The following is a 20,406-nucleotide window of genomic DNA, read 5'->3' as shown; positions in this document are numbered from 1 at the left end:
ACCCACCGAAAAGCTCGTCTAAGGCCGAGGTTCAGCGAAAGGGAACGTTCCGCGTAAACATAAATGGACGTGCCGTTCACAGCTCGTAGAAAAGAAATCGGCTTACGTGAACGGTCGGCAAGTGTCGCAGGGACGGCACTGATCTCGGCTCCTGTGTCAACAAGTAGGGGGTTTTGTTGATCACGTAGAGGAGGCGACTTTCTCATGGACTTGGACCACTCGTCGCCTCTAGTGGTCGGCCGGCCGGTTTTCCGGCCACGCACAAGGGCGTTGGCAGCGTCGAACGTCAACATCGAAACGGCGATGGTAATAGCAGAGGCCTGAAGTGTGACCTCTACCCAAGCGGTTGTTTTCTGGTCGGCATGATGTAGAGCGGAGACGACGACTTGGAGAACGGGCAGTGTCTCGACGTCTTTTCACAGCGAGAACGACTTGTTCAGGTCGCTGGCAGGGGTCGTCGACATTGCATTGGGACGCGTTTGGTTCCCGGATGTCTCGTTCCTTGGTAAAAGTGTTGCCTGCTGTGTTGCCCAGAAACGCGTGACAAAAGGGATTATGTACGGGCTAGAGCACCACGGCAGAATGCACAGACTTCACGGAAAGTGAAAAGAGCAAAATAAAATTATATCGGCACATAAATACAACACTACATGTCTGAACAAAAAGCTCTCAGTCGACGTTTCAAAGCGCCTCGAGATGTCACATCAATTAGCGCAGAGGGAAGGTTATTACAAATTTTATAATTTCATAATTTATTTGTGATGGAGGAGCATATCCACAGAACAACGCAGGTTCGTCAAAGCCTTCAAGGGCTTGTGTGACTAAACCGAGGTTGCAAAGATATAAAAATAATTATCACAAAAAAAAGAAAAAAAAAGGAAAAAATATAAAAAAATTAAGCATTTAACCAGAATTAGCAATAGTTTCAGTTAAAGCTTAGGCTTCCAAATCACAAACAAATATAAAATTCAATAAAAAAAAATAAAAAAGAAGGTCAGGTTATGTCACTTAAAAACATCACAGAACCGTACCTTGAAAAGCTGCACAATGCAGGGAACGTCCAAGTGAAGGTTGAGATTCTCAGTGCATGAGAACAGTCCCAAAATCAGTCATGAAAACAAAACAGATGTTAGTAATATTAATAATATTAGTAGATGTAGTAGTATTACAAAAGCGTCCAATTCTCAGGGCTCTTCGACATTCTTAACTTCCACCAAAGAAATAATTCAACGAACTAGATATTCGCGCTTAGAGCGCGCCAACACATCCGCGAGCCGTATAGTCAGTTGAGCTGTACAGCAGCTATACGATTACAAATCGTCTGGCGTCCTCCTACCGAATGTGCACACAGCATGCAACGGAGATCTCGTTCAATGTGTATCAACGGCACGCAGTACACGCATCCGATACCGTCATACCGTCCTTTATACGTACAATCTCCTGAATATTTATCCGCTTCCGCTGGTTTCGTTCAGAGCAGTCGCGAAGCAGGGGCGGATCCAGAACTCCGTTTCGGGGGGGAGGGGGGGAGGGGCGGGAAATCTTTTGTGGGAGTGTGTGCGTGTGGGGGTGGGGGGGGGGGGGGAATCTAAAGTAGGATAAACAAGACTCCCGTTGTGCCTTTTGTTTTAGCCGCCGCAGAACCACACTGCGCCGACTACCCCTATAGATGTGCGCCGCTGCGCCGACTTATTGGCTCCAAGCCGTGCTTTGAAACCGACGACGCGGACATCAGTCTCGGTGGAAGCGACGGAGTGGTTCTCCAAGTTCAAAGTACAAGTTTGCCCGCTAGGGTGCGACCAACCCTGTTTTGAACCCTCGTCCTTGAGTACCGAGCCTCCTACCACCCTACCACCTGGCAGGCCGGTAGTCGGTGTTATTTCGGGGGGGGGGGGGGGGGGGGGGGGTCGACTTTCTTTGTGTGTGTGTGTGGAGGGGGGGGGGGGGGGTTGGCCGCCCCAGTCACCCCCCCCCCCCCCCCCTGGATCCGCCCCTGTCGCGAACATCCGCAGATTACCCGTGGATATGCAGTGACCGAGCTAGAAATAGGCTCATCCAAAGTGTCGCTTGTGACGTGAGTTTCTTGTAGAGCCAGTTTCGGCTTGTTTCCTTTAAATTGTGTGTGCACATTTTAGACGCTCGTGGTGCCTCGGTGTTTCTGGCTTTATAAACGAGTGAATCGTCTGCTTTATTGCCATTTGTCTCTGTTTCCTTATCGGTCCCTTGGTCAAGCTACCGGTATTTTCTTTTTCTGGAATATGTTTGGATCGTTTGGATTAGTTTAGATTGCCCGGCATCGGCCCGTGAAAGTTGTGAAAGTTGTGGTCCGGCACCAAGCGATGGCAGATTGACCTAGAGTCATGGCTAGATCGAATGGTGAATCTGGAGCGACCCGAAACTACTCCAGGATTGCGGCTCTAGATGAGTAAATCTTAGGTAACTAGAGCATTCAACAGAAGATCAAAAAGAACAGCGTTCTAAAACAGCACGATTTCTAAAAAGAAAATTATAATCTGGGATTTTGATTCGGCAGTTAAGGTCAGTAATTACGGCTCCAATAAGGCTTGTCCAATAGCTAGTTTAAAAAAAAAAAAAAAAACGTACGCAAAGGAGTAGCGTCGACTCCAGTGTGCATGGGCCAAGCTCAAATCGAGTTTTTGATTGGCGCATGGCGACGACGCCATTTCTTTACGTGCCCAAATATGTTGCGTACGCTTCTCTAAAACTCGCTAACAGTGAGTTTTGGTGTCGCGTACAAGAGTGAACGCTAGCACTGTGAGTTTGCGTTAGTGTTGCGTGTTGCACCTCGTGCGGGGAGGAGCCCAAACAGCGGTCTTGGAGCGCTTGCATTTTCTCCTACTTCAAGCAATACTAAAACTCTCGATTGTGTCTTACGAAGTTATGGCGAAAACCTCATGGAAATTTTAAGCAACTAACGTGGCCGCTCGGCAGCTTCTTTCCGGTGTCGGCGACGAACACTGGAGATAATCCAGAAGTGACGGGGGGACAGGTGATAGCGTGTCGGCGTTCGTCTATCCTCGCGGGTTTTTAATCGGGAAGCGACGGTTCTGTCGCACCGTAGGTGGCGCTGGCAAGCCTCGATAGAAAAAAAAAAGCGACTGATACGGCTGTCGTGCTCATTCGTTATCGGGGACCGGCGGATACGGTCGCGTGCAGTGCGGGGGGCGTGCTTTGGGTGTTTTATTTTTCATCCCAAACTGCGATGATCCGAGAGTTGAATTAAGTTGCCGTCGCCGAATACACCGCCTGCCATGGACGCCTTTTGTGGATCCACGTTCTGGGTGAGTGAGCCTATATTCAAATTTGTATTCCCTCCGAAGCGATAGTAAACTTCAATGCTTTTTTTTTGTTTTTGTTTTTTTTTGTTTGCAGAGTTGGTTTTGGTGACGTTGAGTTAGGAAATGACGGAAGTTTCGAAGTTTCGAAGTTCCGGGGGAATTGGGATTCATAGAAGGTGGATAACGAGTTTAAACTACGTGGGGCGTCAAGTTGTTGAGCAAATTTTGTAATATCGTTCAGCTGTGGCTTGAGCTTATCGCCACAGACGTTTTGTTGCGTAAGCAGGAATAAATTTGGTCCTTAGTTGCGTTTCTTTTTTCTTTTGATACAATTCTTACCCTGTTGCAATGACCTGCTAACTGTCCTCGAAGTAATACGTCTAGCTCTATCCCAAAGATTTGACACCTTTTTCGCGTGAGTATTGATACCTCTTTCACCCGGATATCATCCAGAACGGATTGCTTGACATTTTACAAATATTTTGGTCTTGCGTATGACGGCAATATGACCCCCTCTTATAAAGTAATCGACACCATGTCTCTTCACGAGTTGGAAACAAGGCCCCGCAATGGCCTTTGCGTCTGGGACACCCGAGCCAGTGGCAGTCAGTACACCGTTCACTGCTACAAATTAATGTCCTTGTTTTTCGGTCATACGAACTGCGATCTTGGGATTTTCATTGGCCAATGAGCAACCGGTCGTATTCACTGGACGCCATATTTGAACGCGATATTCACGGCGTATGAGCAGAACAAGCTCGGTCAGCAACAAAAGTTAGTGGGCATGGGAGCGCCAGCCGAAAGGACTGATGGCGCCCTCTGACGGCGCTCGACCGATCTTAATTTTACGCTTCGAGAATGCGCTTCCTTTTGTGCTAAGTCGCCCTTTTCTTGTCCTTTTTTTTTTCTTTATTCGTTTCCGTCCGTCGCTTACTTGATAACCGGGACCGGCGCAATGTGCCGCTTTGTCAAGGGGTGTCCCAAACAGGATACTACAAAACGCACGACTCCGACAAAACGTGCGGCGCTCCGCTTCCGGCCGTTTTTTCTTTGCCGGGGGGAAACTTTCCCCTGTCAAATCTCTGAAGGAGGAGATTTGACGGGGGAAGTTTCCCCCGGAAGTTTTGACGGAGGGGGAAGTTTCCCCCCGGCAAAGAAAACCTGCCGGAAGCGGAGCACCGCATGATTTGTCGGAGTCGTGGGTTTTTTAGTATCCTGTTTGGGCACCCCTTCAGCCCTCGTGTCGCGTGTCTGCCTCCGCCATCGTGTGACGGAGCTCGCATGCGACAGATAACATTTCGCAGAACTTTGCGCCCGTCCCTGTTTTCTCGTAAAAGTAGGACAAAAGCAAGCTAAAAAAACAATAAAACATGTCTGCAAACACGAAAGGAAGGCAATGTGCAAAGTGTGAGCCTTGTGAGTGGCAACGCGCAGTCAGAAGGCGCTATTAGTCATTTTGGCTGGCGCTCCCGTGCCCCGCAAAGTTTTGTTGCCGACTGTACTACCGGGTTCAAATGAAATGCGAACAGCTGAGCGCGTGGCCTTCGGTACATGCTGCGCCTTCTAGAGGCCTCTTCAAACTGATAAAACTGCAGTTTAGTCAGTAGGTTGCTGAGAGGGTGTGGGTCCTACTCCGATGTGTTTGACCCTCGACCTGCACAAAACGACACTACGCCGGTGGTGCCCTGGAAGTTCTGTCACAGCCAATCTCGTTGGCTCGGCATGAGCCATCGGCGAGGAGACTCGCTGCTCTCAGCACGAGCTGGCTGTTTAGCGCGCGCCTCCGTGGAGCATTATTGCAGCGTCATTGTCCCTCCTAACTTGCGCAGTTGTTTTTTCTTTTTTTCCTGAATACCCGTTGTCATGGTGGTCGAGGCTCAGTGGGAGCGGCTGCGAGTTTCGGACAAGGCGAAAGAAACATTTACGTGATGACCCTGTCCGACGTGGCGACCCCATTATGTTCGGCGCACCGAGCGCGCTTCACTCGCACGGGGATAGATGGCGCCCAAGTATGAGATCCCTCCCAAACCGACCGCCCCGGTTGTTTGGGAGGTACAACAAGATGCTGTGAGCCTGGCTCACAGCTTCTTGTTGTACCTCACCGCCGCCACGCCGCCACCAAGTCACCAGAGTCCGTAAATCTGTGTTCTCTTCCTCATTCTTCTTCGGTTTAAGGCTCACCTTCGTGCATGATGGTGGCACCTGTAATCGACACAGCACCAAAGCAAAACACGAGACCAGCCACTGGCCGCACGCCACTACCACACCGCAAAAAAGGCGAGCACGCTATGCCGCCGACACTGACCGCCGAAGAGGGACCTCATACGTCAGCGCCCTCCGCGGCGGCGCGGAACTAACTACTCCTGGTTCGAGGCTATCTCCGAACACGATATGGTCGCTCCATCGCTCCCCGCGGCAAGAGCGGCCAGAGTCATCACTGTGTTTCTTCCACCGTGGCCTCCGACCTGGTATCCTTCCTGATGGAAGGACTACCTCGTCGGATGGCTGCCGTTGTAGACGCTGAAGCAGACTTCACTAAGTATTAACTGGCACTTCACCAAGACCACCTCTGTGATATCGAAAGCAAGCCGGCCATGACAGCTACTGCTGCAGCGCTGCCTGAGGCGTTAGTTTTTGACGGTTGCGGCATTCGTGTTCCCTATTTCTTTATTTCCTTTTGCACAAATGCTACCTGGCAATAAACGGGTCCACGCTGTTTCACTATTTTCTAGGAGCCATGCGTTCTAGGTCCTTCACGAGGACGTCTGAGTGGTTCTGATAACTGTCGTCAAGCTCCACAGGTCTTCCGTGCAGAAACAAACTGCTTTAACTTATATTTCACACTTCTAACACACGATTTAATTTAATAAGCTGGATGAACGAGATTCTGGCTGTCTGAAAACTGTCAATGATAAAGTTACTGCATTTTGTTACATGTTTGGTGAATGCCGGTGCTTCCGGACCTGCATTTTGGCGATCCCAGCGCTGAAGACGAGACACAAGAACTAGAGGGGACGCAGCGCTAGAGCTGAGGCAAAAGCTTGCCAAGTAATTGACTTCTTTTAGGCGTGAGCAGCTGTCCTTGGTGCACTCTTGTTATTCTGTCTCAAATTTCGTAGTTTCTGCTATACTCTTGGCAGGAAAATGACAGCGCTTATTAAGAAAATAAGAAAAACTGCAAGTTGGGAGGGAGCATGAAGCTGGGACAATGCCCCACGGATGCGCGCGCGCGCGCAAGCAGCCTGTTCCTGCTGCGAGCGACGAGCTGCCTCGCATGACTCATGCCGTGTCAACGAAAGTGGCTGCGACAGAACTTTCAGCGCATCACCGGCGCAGCGTCCAAGCTTGGGTTGTGCTGGGCGAGGGTCAAATAAACACATAGGAGTAGGACGCACATCCTTGCAGCGCCCTACGCTCCAAAAAGCAGCTTTAGCAGTTTCAAGAGGCCTCGAGGAGGCGGCGCAGCATGTACCGACGGCCACGCGCTCCGCTGTTCGTATTTCATTCGAACCCGATAGCACATAATGTCAGTCAAGAATGCAATCTTGATAGTGTGACGCACGTTGCGGAAGCGTTGTCGGTGCGAACACACCATCAGCAGTAACGGGATCGCTTATGTCCCCGCCAATGAATAACGGTTCTATAGGTTACTGCTGTATTTCTATTTCCTTTTTTTCGTTTTTGAGTCTGGGGGTGCAACGAAATGCGGTGGTGGCGCTATCTAGCCAGCCGGCCATTACTGTCCGCGAGGTCTATTCTGAAGAGGGCGGTATCTTATCATGCGAGCTGGCCGCGGTTACAATCGGGAAAACAGCATACGCAAAGCTTCGTGGAAGCGCTGATAGTTGTATCGTTCAGACGTACAGAACCTCTACAAGTACTGTTACCCCGAGCCAGTAATGAAATTGCTTACACCGACACTGCGATTACTTTAACCCTTTAAAGACCAAGTTACTTTCAAACAAAATTTTCTAAATTTTTGTAAACTTTTTTTTTATTTTTTTTTTTACTTTTTTTTTTCAAATTGTTTAAAAAAAATAGAAAAAAATGGCTGGACGAGTGTGACTCGTCATTGGCGAAATTGGTACAACCTTCCATGACGAGTACAGCTCGGGCCGGACGGTTAAAGGGTTAAAAGTGGAGCCAAGTCAGGGTGTCCGCACCTGGACAAGTAAAACGAAACCACAAGGATGGAGGACTTCGCACAATTTTTCGCTGGAGTGAAACTACTTTTACGATGACAGCTTGTAATTGTAGCACTTCTAACACACTAATGTCAACTTTGGATATTTTATTTTGTAATCTGCGTAGTTTCATGGTTGCCAAAAGCTTTAAAAAAAACAATCGCCTTTTTTTATCCATTATTTCAGGTTATTTTTTAAGTATTTTTAATAATTAAAATCGGAAGCGAACGAACTGTTCATGTTATTTCCATTACTTCTTGAGGAATCCTTCAGCAATCATTCAACTCGCGTGACATGGTTAAGTGATGGTCGCATAATGTTCCCCTCGCAGCAGCAGAGGGCACGAGCCAACATTTGCTTCCACCACTTGCGGCCAAGGCTTTCGGCACACTCCTGTGCTTTCGACACGATTGAGCCCGATTGACTTCCAATTTATTTTCAATCTATTTTTAGAGCGCAGCTCTTAGGGCGCCCTTTTCCGACTTGAGCGGCGTCGCCGTCGCCGTTGCGTCGGCGTAAGCGCGCGGTGAATTACGGGAAACGTCCCACAATGCACCCCGGTGACGTTTCGGCACGGTGCCGAAACGTCACCATGCCGAAACGTCGCGTGACGACGCGTGTTTCGCGCGCGAAAGGAGGAGGAGAGGGTACGGATGAGGACGGGCATAGCCTCCCCTCAGTACTCCCTCCTCCACAGGAGGTGCGCTCTAAATCGGCGTTACAGGAAGTTGTAAACGCCTTTCATTTTTTAACATAGTTTATGTTACAAACTGGCTTCTATTGGATGAGCCTAATATTGTAATGTTACGAAAGGGAAGTAAACTCAAGGCTAAGGCGGAACACGGTTTGGACTCGAGTTCGGCTGGGACTCGTGTCTCGTCAGAGCTCTGACGGAGCACTCGTGTCCAGTTTGTGTTAGCCTTTCTTAAAGGATGCCCGAAAATTCCCCACTACGGCTATCTATGCTGTGTCCTTGCCTGTTCACTCTCAAGATTACTTGCAAAAACGTACATTTTAACTGGTTATCTTTCAGGATACGGAGCTGTCTTGGAACAGCGAAAGCCCAGACCTGACGCCATGTTTCCAAGAGACGGCCATGTTGTGGGCTCCCTGCGTGCTCCTGTGGGTGGCGATGCCCTTCGAGCTGTCCAGTTACAAGATGAGCAGGTTCAAGATGCTGCCCTGGACGTTCCTCAACTTGCTCAAAGTGGTTCGTGTTTACTTTACACCACGTGTTGGTAGCATTGTGCCCTCATCTTGGTCCGTTGGTGCTTTTTGACATTCCGACGTTTTACCAAGTTATAATACCAGTATCACCCGTCTTGTCAGTACCTCGTTACTTAGGGTCAAAGTGGTTGTGGTGGTGGCGTTAAATAATTGAATAGTTTAATAATGTCCCGGACCGGTGCCCGTTCTTGTTCATCTTGTTACACATGTCCCCAAATAAACTACGGATCACCGTAAGCTCACTCTCCACACAAATGTAGCGCTAGCAGTCCGAACCAGACAACTTTCAAAACTAACCATCATCTGATTCAAAGGTTAGAAATGTTCTAAAAATTTCAATGGCATAATAGGATCCGCTCTTGGTAGCTATACCGCCATTATTGAGGGCTCCATCGGGCGCCAGTTTTCCTATTACATTTTCAGAAATAGCTTCTTAATAATATAACAATTAGTTCTGAAACCTTTGAGTCTGGTTCCGACCGCTAACGCTACATTTTAGCGGAGAAAAAAACGTTCAGCGACAAGTGGTTCATTTTGCGGGAAAAACCTTCAATTTCGGGGTGACACCATACAGGTTGTGGTCCTGAAGTTTGAAGTTTATTTCTTTCGGATCAACCAAAAAAGCGAACAGCGACTAAAGGCAAAAAATGCCCGACGAACGTCTGTCCTTTTTGCAGTTCGTACATACTGTACACAGTATGATACACTTCGTACGGACTTGGGCTAGCGTATATAACTATGGAAAGTAATCAAGGATGAGATGATTTAAAGTGGCGTGCCTTTTGTTTCTTTCAGGTGCTGCTTTGTATCCTTGTTCTTATTTCGGCCGTCGAAGTCACGCATGCAATGCTTCTGTACGGAGAAGGCACCACGGTCTTTCCTGTCGACTACTACTCCCCACTTCTGCGTCTGGTCACATTCGTAAGTTGGTGTATGAAAACTTTTTCGCGAATGACGGAACGCTAGAGGCTTTGTGCAGTTTTGTCTTTAGAAAAGCCGGACACGCAAATATTTTATTCATACAGAAACGTATATTAGTTTTACGGTAGCACCTAGTTAAAGTTATAAAATATTGTGTATGTACTTGAACAAAAATGTAAATCCTGCCAAGATGAGTCTTCACAATGTTTTTTTTTTCTGACTAGCGCAGGAAAACGCGTGTCACGTCACTCAAATGTTGCTAGACTCTTAACGCTCTTCTAATCTTTCATGAGTTTCAAGTGTGCCTTACTGCTTCACATTTGCTAATAAAGCTTAATGAATTAAATATGTCGTATAAGTTATACTGTACAATTTATATGTATGAGTTGACCTCACAAAGCGCACACTCGGTGAGAAACTCAGTTATTTCTTCCGGCCCTTGTACAAATGTAAATTGCATGTTTATTAAAGCGTGCCCTAAATCAAAGCAAACTCCAGTCCTTGCGTAGGGTATAACATTAGGCGATCTCGAGTGCTACCATCTGCCCGACTCAGTTTTTGATGATTTCCTTTTAATGTGGTTTCAGATTCTAGCACTGGTGCTGGTTATCATTGGTCGTAGACAGGGCATCCACACCTCCGGATCGCTCTTCTTGTTCTGGCTTCTCATGTCCCTCACTGGAGGAGTTCGCTACCGCTCCCTCATCATGCAGGTTTTTGACGAGGTACGCTCTCAACATTTTTAAGGTGGATACCTGTGACCAATTATGCTGCCACACAGCGCATCTTAATGCTCGAGACCCTCTACAGCGAAAAAAAAACAATCGGTACCCACAAGTCTCTAACACGTGCAACATGCATGCAAAGGTACTTTTGGCAGGCTTGCAATCATTCGTATTAACTACACGAGCACGGAGACAGGTAGTGCCAAATGGCGACCTCTGGTCGCCATTTTGGTCCATGAAATTAAGTTTCTATTTTTCCTTTTAATTCTTAATAAGCCGGTTTGATTTCTCGGTGCCAGGTTTCTTTATAAAGTCTTTTTTTTTTTAATTCCAAGTGTTTGGAATATACACACAGGCAAAACACGCGGTATCAATGCTTAAAGGGGTAGTCCGCCGATTTTTGAGCTACCTCAACTAACTATATTTTCTGACTCCCCGGCCTTTACCCTTTCTGGTATGCTATTTAGTATCGTGAAATTCATAATAGTTATTGCGAAATCGGCAAATGAAAATCATGCAAAAACAAACATTCAAATATACCCGCCATTTTCAGGGCCGTGACGTCATTGGAAGGTCAGCTTGCCAGTCGGGCGAGCAGTCTAAAAAATAGAATATGTCAATCATTTGTTCCGTGATGGAGCGCGGGGACTGGAGCGAGCTTCCAAAGCATTCATTTCACACCATGAAACTGCTTCAAATCAGTTGGGAACAAATTCTACAGTCCAAACAGTGAACCCCTGCACTTCCAATGACGTCACTTTTCCATTGTTGCCAGTAGAGACTTTCAGTTTGAAAAACACGGTGAGGACCAAAATTGTAAATTCAATAACTTCGTGAAAAAAAATTATTTTGACCTAATATTTGGGATACTATTTTGGCGATGTTGTTTGGCGAGTTTAGCAAAATTTCAAGCAAATCGGGGACCATGAAGTAATCGGCGGAGTTCCCCTTTAACGGAATATAAGAAGAAAACAAAACAAAAAAAAATATATATATATATATATATAATTTCCATCTTGCTAATTGTAAGAGATAAGTGGGAATAGATAAGCACGATTGGTAAGTTGAATGAATGCAGTGCCAAAGATACTTATATTGGCGAGAGACGCTTTCAGTACAACGACGCTCCATAGCGATATGTGCACGCCTGACTTAAAACGACCCGTTCCAAGCTCCGAAGGTTTCAAAGGACCAAAATGGCGATTGCTATGGCAACAAATACTGATCAGCCAATCGTGTTGTGAGTTTTCCTGTCGCATGAATGTTGGTATTCGTTTGTCCTGCTAGCAAGCCGGGAAGGTAATGGAGCTGCTTTCCCATGATCGAGTTACTTTAATAGTAATCTGCTAAATATATACCATAGCGCACATGCTGCACGTGAGGCTTGGCAATTGTTTTTGTTTGTCACTACAGTGGAATTTTGGTATTAGCAAGAAAAAAAAAAGCAACTATAATCCTCGTCCTCTGCACGCCACACTCTTTGTCAACTGGACTGTGGAAAGCGTTCTGTGCATGCGCTGTAGACTTTTTTCCTGTGGAACAACGCACAAATATCTCGTATTCGTAAGCCCCTAACGTGAAATTATTAGCCTACATTACGCTTGAGACCTAAACTTGCATAGTGTGGCATCCTGTCAGTAGAAAAGATTGATAAGCTAGGAGTTCAAAGGCAGGTTGTTAGATTTATTTACAGTTAATTAAATTGGTCGGACTATCCTTCCTCCCTGATTCAAACAAACAAAATTGAATTGCTGCAGGAACGAAGGAAAATAGCAAGGTTTAAATTGCTGTTCTTGCAAATGATAAGCTTTCTATTATTCGCGACGCGTATCTAAAACCCATCACCACCAACCAGACATCACCAGCCCGATTCACTGATTCCTTACTTTCCCGGCACCAAACTTTTAAAATTTCTTTTTTCTAAGGACGATTAATGACTTAAATTACTTTTCTACTGAAGAACTTTCCTCGTCCCATTTCATGACTGCGTAGTTTCTTATTGATTTCATTTCATGACTGCGAAGGTTTCTTATTGTTTTGCTACTGGTCGCTTCTTGCATTTCCGTAATTTTGTCTTCGTTGCACTTTTGTCGAAGACAATGTGCTGTAAATTTTCTTGTAAAGCGGAAAATATATTGTTGTATTCACTCCTGTTTGGACCACTACCATCATGATATGCAGTATTTTATAAATACAATAAACAAACAACACCGTGCATGCCTTTACAGCCCAGTGCCTCTGCATTTCTTCGTCTGGTTGACACGCGTTGGAAAGTTAAAACTTCTCGAGGGCAAATACACCACGGATAACACAAGAAAAATTAATTGTAGCGTCTCGGTAATCTTAACTAAGGTACGTTCAGTCTTTTGAAAGCAGGTTTTTAATGTTTCAAAACGGATAAAAGTAGAAATATTTCTGGATAAATCTTCGGTTCAGCAATGGTAGGAACATGCAGTTTAAGTGAGCCAAAATACTTCGTATTCGTAAGCTTAACAAATATACCTCATCGTTCGATATACTTTACTGTATACAAGGCTTTGAAAACAAACGTGTGCAAAGTAAAAAAAAAATAGTTTGCAATACATAAAAATGCGCCGCATGCTAACTCCAGTGCTTTAAATGTCCTTCCTGCCTATCTTACACAAACAAATGTTCGAAGCAAGCTGAACAAGACAAAATGCCAAGAGCACACACTATGAAACATGGATAAATTTTCCCCCGGGCATTAAAATTTAAGTTTGTAAACTTAATATCTAGAATATATGAGGAACGGTAAACGGTTTCTTGGAAAGCACATGACGACACTTCCTCTCAACTTTTTTTCCGACTTTTCTATGTGTCCCAGAATTACTGTGTTCACAGTAATTTGAGGGGGCACACGTCATTTTAATTCTAAAAAAATATTCGCCCAAACAACTTGCTCTGCAGTTCTGTCTCCCCTCTTCCTCGAAATAAAGGCAGCATAATATATTGTATCTTCATTTTTATATACTTTTAATTCTAATCAGGCAACCATTAGGTCAAACGCAATGTAAAATCTATGCACGTCTTGTCTTGCATGTTCCATTTAAGGCTTCGATTGGTACGTGTTCTGCTCGGTCTTTGTACAAAAACTCCTGTCGGTCTCTGGTATTCCATGCAGGAGCAAGACACCATCTCCGATCCACACATTGGATTCCGCTTCATAACGGTCGTCCTCTACTTTCCCATCTTTTTGGGACAGTTTTTTCTAAGCTGTTTTGCGGATAAGCTGCCCCCTGAAGACGCCAAGGCAGCTATGGTAAGCACATAGCTTGGTAGTGCGATCATGATATGGCATTCACGTGAAGAGGTAGCATACCGTGGTCACACTGCGAATGCATCGTACAGCATGCAGACAATGTCTGAGTGTTTCTTGGATGACGGTCATATTGGTTAATGTCTGCAAGCATGTTCGACGCATGCCTGAAGCCAACATGCTTTCGCGTAACCGCAGGTAATTTTCTCATCGTGTAGTCATCAAATACCGTATCTTCCGTATAATCTGTGAGCAATGTGACTGGGGCTTTAAAGTGTGCCTTTCTATTGCACATTTCAAAACAACTGATCGCTCCCATTTGAACTTCATGTGCAAACCTCGTAATATTCGTTGTTAAGGTAAACGCGCTATAGGGGAACGTGCAACCGTTGCGAAAATGTAGGCAATACATCCATGGACCGTCACCATGTAACAGTTTTATGCTGAGAGGACGTGTTCAATATTTTCTAAAACACTCGGCAGCAAAAATTATCGGTTGTATCGTCAAAAACCTAAGAAAGCGAAATAATGAAGACTGAGGCACCATTATGTTCCATGTCAAGTATCAAATCAAACCTCTTTTGCTACAAAGTACACTTGTGTAAAAAAAAAAAGCCACTTGTATGAAGATTGACAGCTCCCAACGCTGCCATCATGGCTTGTATACGTGACAACAGCCGACGTGTTCTGTGGCAATAGACACGCGGAACATTGATATTTTACAGAGTATGACTAGCATATGCAAAGCAACGTAGCATCTGGTTTCCAATGATCAGGTTGATTAAAACTTTCATAGCATTTTGGGTTAAACATAGTGAGACGAAACAGCGCAAGAAGGTAGGAAAGGAAGCGACAAACCGGACATGACAGAGCGCTGACTCGCCACTATGTATTTTTAATGATGGAAAAGAAAGAAAATTCGCATTGTTCCACATGTTCACACGTACATTTTATGCCCATGATATACATTAGGCTATCAGGTTGATCAGAACACCTGGACTAGAAAAGGAACACTAGAGGTGGCCACCTCTACTGTTCCTTTTTCTAATCCAAATGTTCGGATCGATTTGATAACCCAATGTATATCATGGGCAGACTATGTGAGTATGAACCCGTGGAACAATTTGTTTTGTTTTTTCTCATTTTCTATTCGTGAAAGTGCATAGTTGCGAGTCGACGCTCTGTCCTGTCCGGTTTGCCGCTTCCTTTTGTACCTTTTTGTGCTGTTTTATCACTTCATGTGATAAAACTTCACTTCAGCTCTTAACCTTGTATTACATTTTTAGGTTAATATATGGGCAGAAAGTCTCTTTTAATTTCTCGTCTCAAAAGGGCACTAATATATTGTACGCGTTACCGCAGTTAGTCTTTCCTACAACATGCGCATTTCCTTGAGTTGACACAAACTAATGGCTTTATTTTATGTTTGGAAGTTCAGGATTAGCATGTGAGTAAGATGTGTAAAAGCAGGATAATGTCGCGTAGGCGGTGTTGTAGAGTGTACTACGTGGAAAGGGCTTTTCCCTTTCCACGTCTTCGGAGAGGGCCAACCAATGCAGGATATGATGCTGAAGTTGCGTATAATCTACTCTCACGGCAATTTGAACGTCCTTTAACTGTAGTAGTAATGCCCTCAAATACTACAGACGTACGCTGGATGTTATATAATGGAATAATTTTGATGTTTTTTTTTTTTTGCCTCGCTCAGAAAATCTGTCCCGAAGCGAAGGCGTCCTTCCTGTCGAGGATACTCTTCTGGTGGTTCAACGGGTAAGCGAAACATCGGCTGCTTCAGTTTCCTCCGTTGTCGCTGTGCTGCTCTGCGCTAGGAGGGGACCAAAGCCGTGGAGCCGCAGAACCTCACCCATTCCAGTAAACATGTGTGACTTGTAAAATCAAAGGGTTCTAGAGCAAACCCTGCGCTTAATAACGTAAAGGTTTAACGATTATTTTAAAGCTACAACTGCTTGAAAGGTCCCAGGCCGTTATTTAAAAAAAAAAAAACTTGCGTTTTCGCGCGCTGCAAAATCATATTGTCCTTCGCCGCGTGACGTTCAATGCACATTTTAAACCAAAACTTAATACGTGACTTTAACACAAAAAAAGGGGGGGGGGGGTTCAATTAGCAGCAAATAAAATGGTCGACGCTGGTGTTACACCTACGGGCTTTGTCAGCTCGCGAATTTTCATCATCGTCCTGGAGCCACTGTAGCGTCATCGAACATACTCCGTTCGCAGACGTGTCGGACAACCTGCTGACCAACTTTTTATTTTTCTTGACAGTCTCTGACTGACCAGAAAGCATCATACTTGTGAACAATCTGTGCTGCAGATGGTTGCTCTGGACCCTGAAAAGTTTAGTTTGACGCCAGAAAAACATCGGTGTCTGGCTTGCTCATGGGACAAGACCATTTACCTTAACTATCAACGTTACCGGGAAGTGGTCTCTTAAGTTCAGGGGCATCATCCACCTACATACGGGGCGTTATGTGGTGCATGGCTAACTAAAAGTATCGGTGTATATTTTGTTCGCATTTACAGGATGGCGATCCTGGGCTTCATCAGACCCCTGCAAATGTACCACATGTGGAACCTGGACAAGCCCAACAAGACGGAGTACATTGTGGAAAACTTCGACTACCACTTCAACAAAGAAAAACAGAAGCGAGGGTGAACATTACTGTTTTTTCTCGAATGCAGCATGGCTAACAGCAAAGACATCCCAGTGCAGTACTTGTATTATGGCAAGGGGAGTTTTACCATAACCCCAAGGCGAAGCGAAAAACCAAATAACAATTGAGCGTCGGGCTCGACGCGGATAGAGCGCACATAAATATAACTTTTAGGGTGCATTTGTGGAAGGTTCGTAAACTTCCTGTGGGCCTGTTTTGTTGACGATGTGCACCGGGGGTTAACTAGTTGGTAATTGCAAGACAAAGTAGATAAAAGCTTATCCTTGTTTTTGGATGTACGCTAAAAGCCAAGCTTTTAGTTTCTGGTTAAAGAATCTGTCATTACACAAATTCTGACTGAATCAGTCAGGCTTACAAGGCTCCGAGCCAAGTGAATGCACACGGCCGGAAGGAACTTTTCGTTGCAAATCAAATAAAAAAAAAAACATAACCATGTGTATACCTTACGTAGCTGCTCCAAATGCTCTCAAAAGATCCCTAGTTGTGACTAAGTCATAGTGTGGTCATGTGAAATAATTCTGTCTAAAGAAACCCGAGATCAAGGAACAAGCATATGTGACAATATTTTTGTTCCTCGATCTTGAATTATTAAAACAAGAATTCAAAAATCTTTTTACTACAACAGTTCTGTTTGTTTGGTTTTTAGCGTACGTGGTCTTGTTTATTGACCTTTCCTACATATACAGCCTTGTTACATCAAAAAACAAACGCAGTTTTATTATTTTTGGCATGGAAACGCAACATATGCTACTCTTCATGTTGTTTAGTTTACTGCTAGTTTTCTTCTCGTGATGCCCACGGACAGCCATAAGCCTTGTGGGTGATACACCGTTCCACTATTTCTAAATACCCAATACGACTGGATAAACAAGAAATCGTAGCGAAAAGCGAGCACAAAGTGCCATATTATAATTGTTAAAAATTGTTTAAAACAAACGAATAGCAGAGTACAACATTATGATGCCCCCCGCGGGCATATCTCGAAAGCTCTGCTGCTTCACGCGCAAGACTCCCGGAAAGTATTCAGACTAAGTGTACAAAAACGTTTATTGCTACAGCCGACTACCACTTGTTCGCCGACGTGGTCTGAAGCCAAGGGAACTCGGCATAAATATGACTTCGATTTCCAGAGCGGTTCCCAAAAAGAAGCCCGACGCCGACGGCCGTCGTCCTATCGTGTCCAAGGTGGGCATCATGACTCCCCTGCTGCGCACCTTCTGGGCCGAGCTCACTCTGGTAGCCTTTGTCAAGTTCTTCGCCAGCGTCCTCACCTTCGTCAACCCCATGATACTCGAGTAAGTGGCCATATATGTCTCTCCGAAGATCCTCCGGTGGCGTGCGGTGCCTAAACGTTTAGGGACTACCGGTTTCTTGTACCATGGTGCGTACATAGTTTGCGGGTTGCAAGTTCTGACTTTAGTAACAAGATGGTTTCGTCTAGGAGTTGACGTAGGCGAAATATTACGCATCGTGGTTAGAGGAAACGTATGATTCCTAACTGCACTACAGATATATACATGCAAAAGTTTCCGTAGATGTCCGTGAGGGGGAGAGGCACAAAAGTTGTGTTGCCGTTTTTAATATGATGTACACAGCACTACTGTTAACACAAGCAAACGACGACGTTAATTTTTTTTTTTTTTTTTTTTTTTGTGCAGGTTAAAGAGGTATTTACACGAGGGAAAAATCCCGGGGATTTCTCCACGGCTCGCGCATCCCGTGCCGAAAACGTCAGGCTTTGCGATGTGCAAAAGCCTCGCGTTTTCTTCTCGTGATGCGCGCGTGCCGGGGTGAAATCCCCGGGATTTCTCCCTCGTGTGAATACTCCTTAAAGGTTGTCATCAAAACGACCAATGTTATGGGAATTGCTCATCTGAGGAACTAGTCAAGCCTGTAAACTTTGACGCCCGCCAATACCTTTTCAATGTAAAGCCCAGAAAAGCGACAATACCATGTTCGCTCTAACATTGTCGATTGTGCAGTGCACTTTTCGGAATTAGGACTAACTTAAAATTAGCCAAACGTTGGAGGGGCACAATGGGGGCAATCTCAGATTTGTAAGAAGCGAAAGTATTATAAATCCTCACATCTGAACTTGGTGGCATTATTTATATAGACCTTTTCAGGCAACAATTCATGGGCGCCGCCATCTTGACGTCACGTGACCCTGCCGCCATAGCCGCCCTTCAGTTTTTCGCCGTTCCTCCGGGTTATGTGCTGCACCGGCCACTACCGGAGCTTTGTTTTCGCGTTCTTTTACGGTCCGCGTTGAAATCGTGTGTTTTCTTTATGTCTTTTCGATATTTCGGGCTTTCATTTATTCATTTGATATCTATATTTCAACATAGCTCTTGTATTTTCTTATTAATGAAATGGAATCGGACAGCGAATGGATCGACGATACAAGAATATGGCTTCAGAGACCATGTGTTCATCCCATTCCAACATTTTTCTTGATAATAAAGGGCAGTCAACACCATTGCGACATATGCAAATTCGAACTGGCGCAGTAAGGCGATCCAGTCGTGCTTCTCGCTGAATGTGCGCGCTCGCTTCCGTAAAGCCGACCCGCATGTAAGCGATTTTGCGTGCGACGAGACGAGCGACGGCGACAACGACGAGAGTCAGCGACGAAGATTTCTCACTCTCGCCTGTTGCATTGCTCGGTTTTTTAAGTTTCTAGAAAACGTCGCTCACCGTCTTGGTCGCTTGCTCCCGTCGCTTCCATGCGGTTTGCCTCGCCGCGCGACTGGCCGATCGACAGCGAAGCGGGTCATCGTCGGTTGTCTCGTTGCTCGCCGAATCGCTTGCATGCGGTTTATACTTAATATCGAGGCGCCAATGGTTCAATGCTGTGTGCATGGAAATTAATTGAGTATAAACCACATGTTAGCGATTTGGCGAGCAACCAGATAAGCGACGGCGACCCGCCTCGTTGTCGCTCAGTCAGTTGCGCGACGAGGCAAACCGCATAAAAGCGACGGAGCAAGTGGCCAAGACGGTGAGCGACGTTTTCTAGAAATCCCAAAACCGAGAGATGCGACGGGCGGACGGTGAGAAATCTCCGTCGCTCGTCTCGTCGCACGTTAAATCGCTGACATGCGGGTCGGCTTTACGGAAACAAGCGCGTACATGCAGCGAAAAGCCCGACTGTGATAGCCTTACTCCGTGAGTTGCAATTTACATATGTCGGCAATAGTGTTGGCTGCCCTTTATTAGCGACAACAACGTAAGAATTGGATGAACTTACATGGTCATTGAAGCCTCATAATCTTGTATCGTCGACCCATTCGCTGCCCGATTCCATACCATAAATAAGAAAATACAAGAGCTATCTCAAAATATAAATATGAAATGAAAATCCTAAATATCGAAAAGACCTAATGAAAATACAAGATTTTAACGCGGAACGTAAAAGAACACGAAAACGAAGCTCCGGCAGCACACAACGCGGAGCAACAGCGAGAAAATGAAGGTCGGCTATGGCGGCCCGGAAAGCGCGCGAAGGGCGCGCCGACTGGTGGCAGCTCGAGTAACTGACTCGCTGAAAGCGTCTATAACTGACAAGACCATTTGTCTAATTTTCATTTCAGCCTGCTGATCGCTTTCGTGAACTCGAACGACCCGCTGTGGCATGGCCTGCTGTTCGCCTTTACTATGTTCTTTTCGTCGATGGTCGAATCGTTCCTGAACAGCCAGTACGAATACCGTATCTTCGTCGTCTCGATGCGCATGCGGTCGGCCATGATCAGCGCCATCTACAGAAAGGTGCGCTTTTGCGAGGCTTGGAGTCCGCATTTTATTACTGCGAAGAAAACTGCCACAGCGTATATACACACGAATCATCTTAAAACTACCCTAGTTTAGTCTTTAGTGTAATTATACCGCTTTAGGCCAACTCGACTTTATGCCAAGTGCACTTGAAATATCTAAACAAACGTAACAATTTCTACGGATACATCCATTTCATGCAAAATACACATGGAGTGAAGCCTTATTTCCCTAAAAACTAAACATAGAGCTAAACCGTTGAAGGTCACACTCAATAGTTACAGCGCCACCTTAGGTGTACTGATTTTA

The 20,406-nt window shown here is 45.5% G+C and overlaps 1 protein-coding gene across 1 annotated transcript in view; it reads left to right on the top strand.

Annotated features, from left to right (window-relative positions):
• The first annotated feature begins 3,130 nt into the window (after positions 1–3,130).
• Positions 3,131–20,406, top strand: part of LOC8031556 (multidrug resistance-associated protein 1) — a 40,046-nt gene continuing 22,770 nt past the window's right edge. Inside the window, exons 1-9 of the mRNA XM_040210283.2 lie at positions 3,131–3,302; positions 8,517–8,693; positions 9,506–9,631; positions 10,219–10,356; positions 13,499–13,636; positions 15,342–15,403; positions 16,175–16,303; positions 17,457–17,621; positions 19,920–20,094. Of these exons, the coding sequence (XP_040066217.1) occupies positions 3,273–3,302; positions 8,517–8,693; positions 9,506–9,631; positions 10,219–10,356; positions 13,499–13,636; positions 15,342–15,403; positions 16,175–16,303; positions 17,457–17,621; positions 19,920–20,094 (1,140 nt within the window). The 5' untranslated portion in view covers positions 3,131–3,272. The remainder of the gene's footprint in view (positions 3,303–8,516; positions 8,694–9,505; positions 9,632–10,218; positions 10,357–13,498; positions 13,637–15,341; positions 15,404–16,174; positions 16,304–17,456; positions 17,622–19,919; positions 20,095–20,406) is intronic.

The sequence above is a fragment of the Ixodes scapularis genome, unplaced genomic scaffold, assembly GCF_016920785.2.
Source record: "Ixodes scapularis isolate PalLabHiFi unplaced genomic scaffold, ASM1692078v2 PGA_scaffold4__175_contigs__length_147842914, whole genome shotgun sequence".
NCBI lineage: Eukaryota > Metazoa > Arthropoda > Arachnida > Ixodida > Ixodidae > Ixodes > Ixodes scapularis.
Note: the sequence above shows the minus strand (reverse complement) of the source record. Positions and strands in the feature narration are given on the sequence as shown.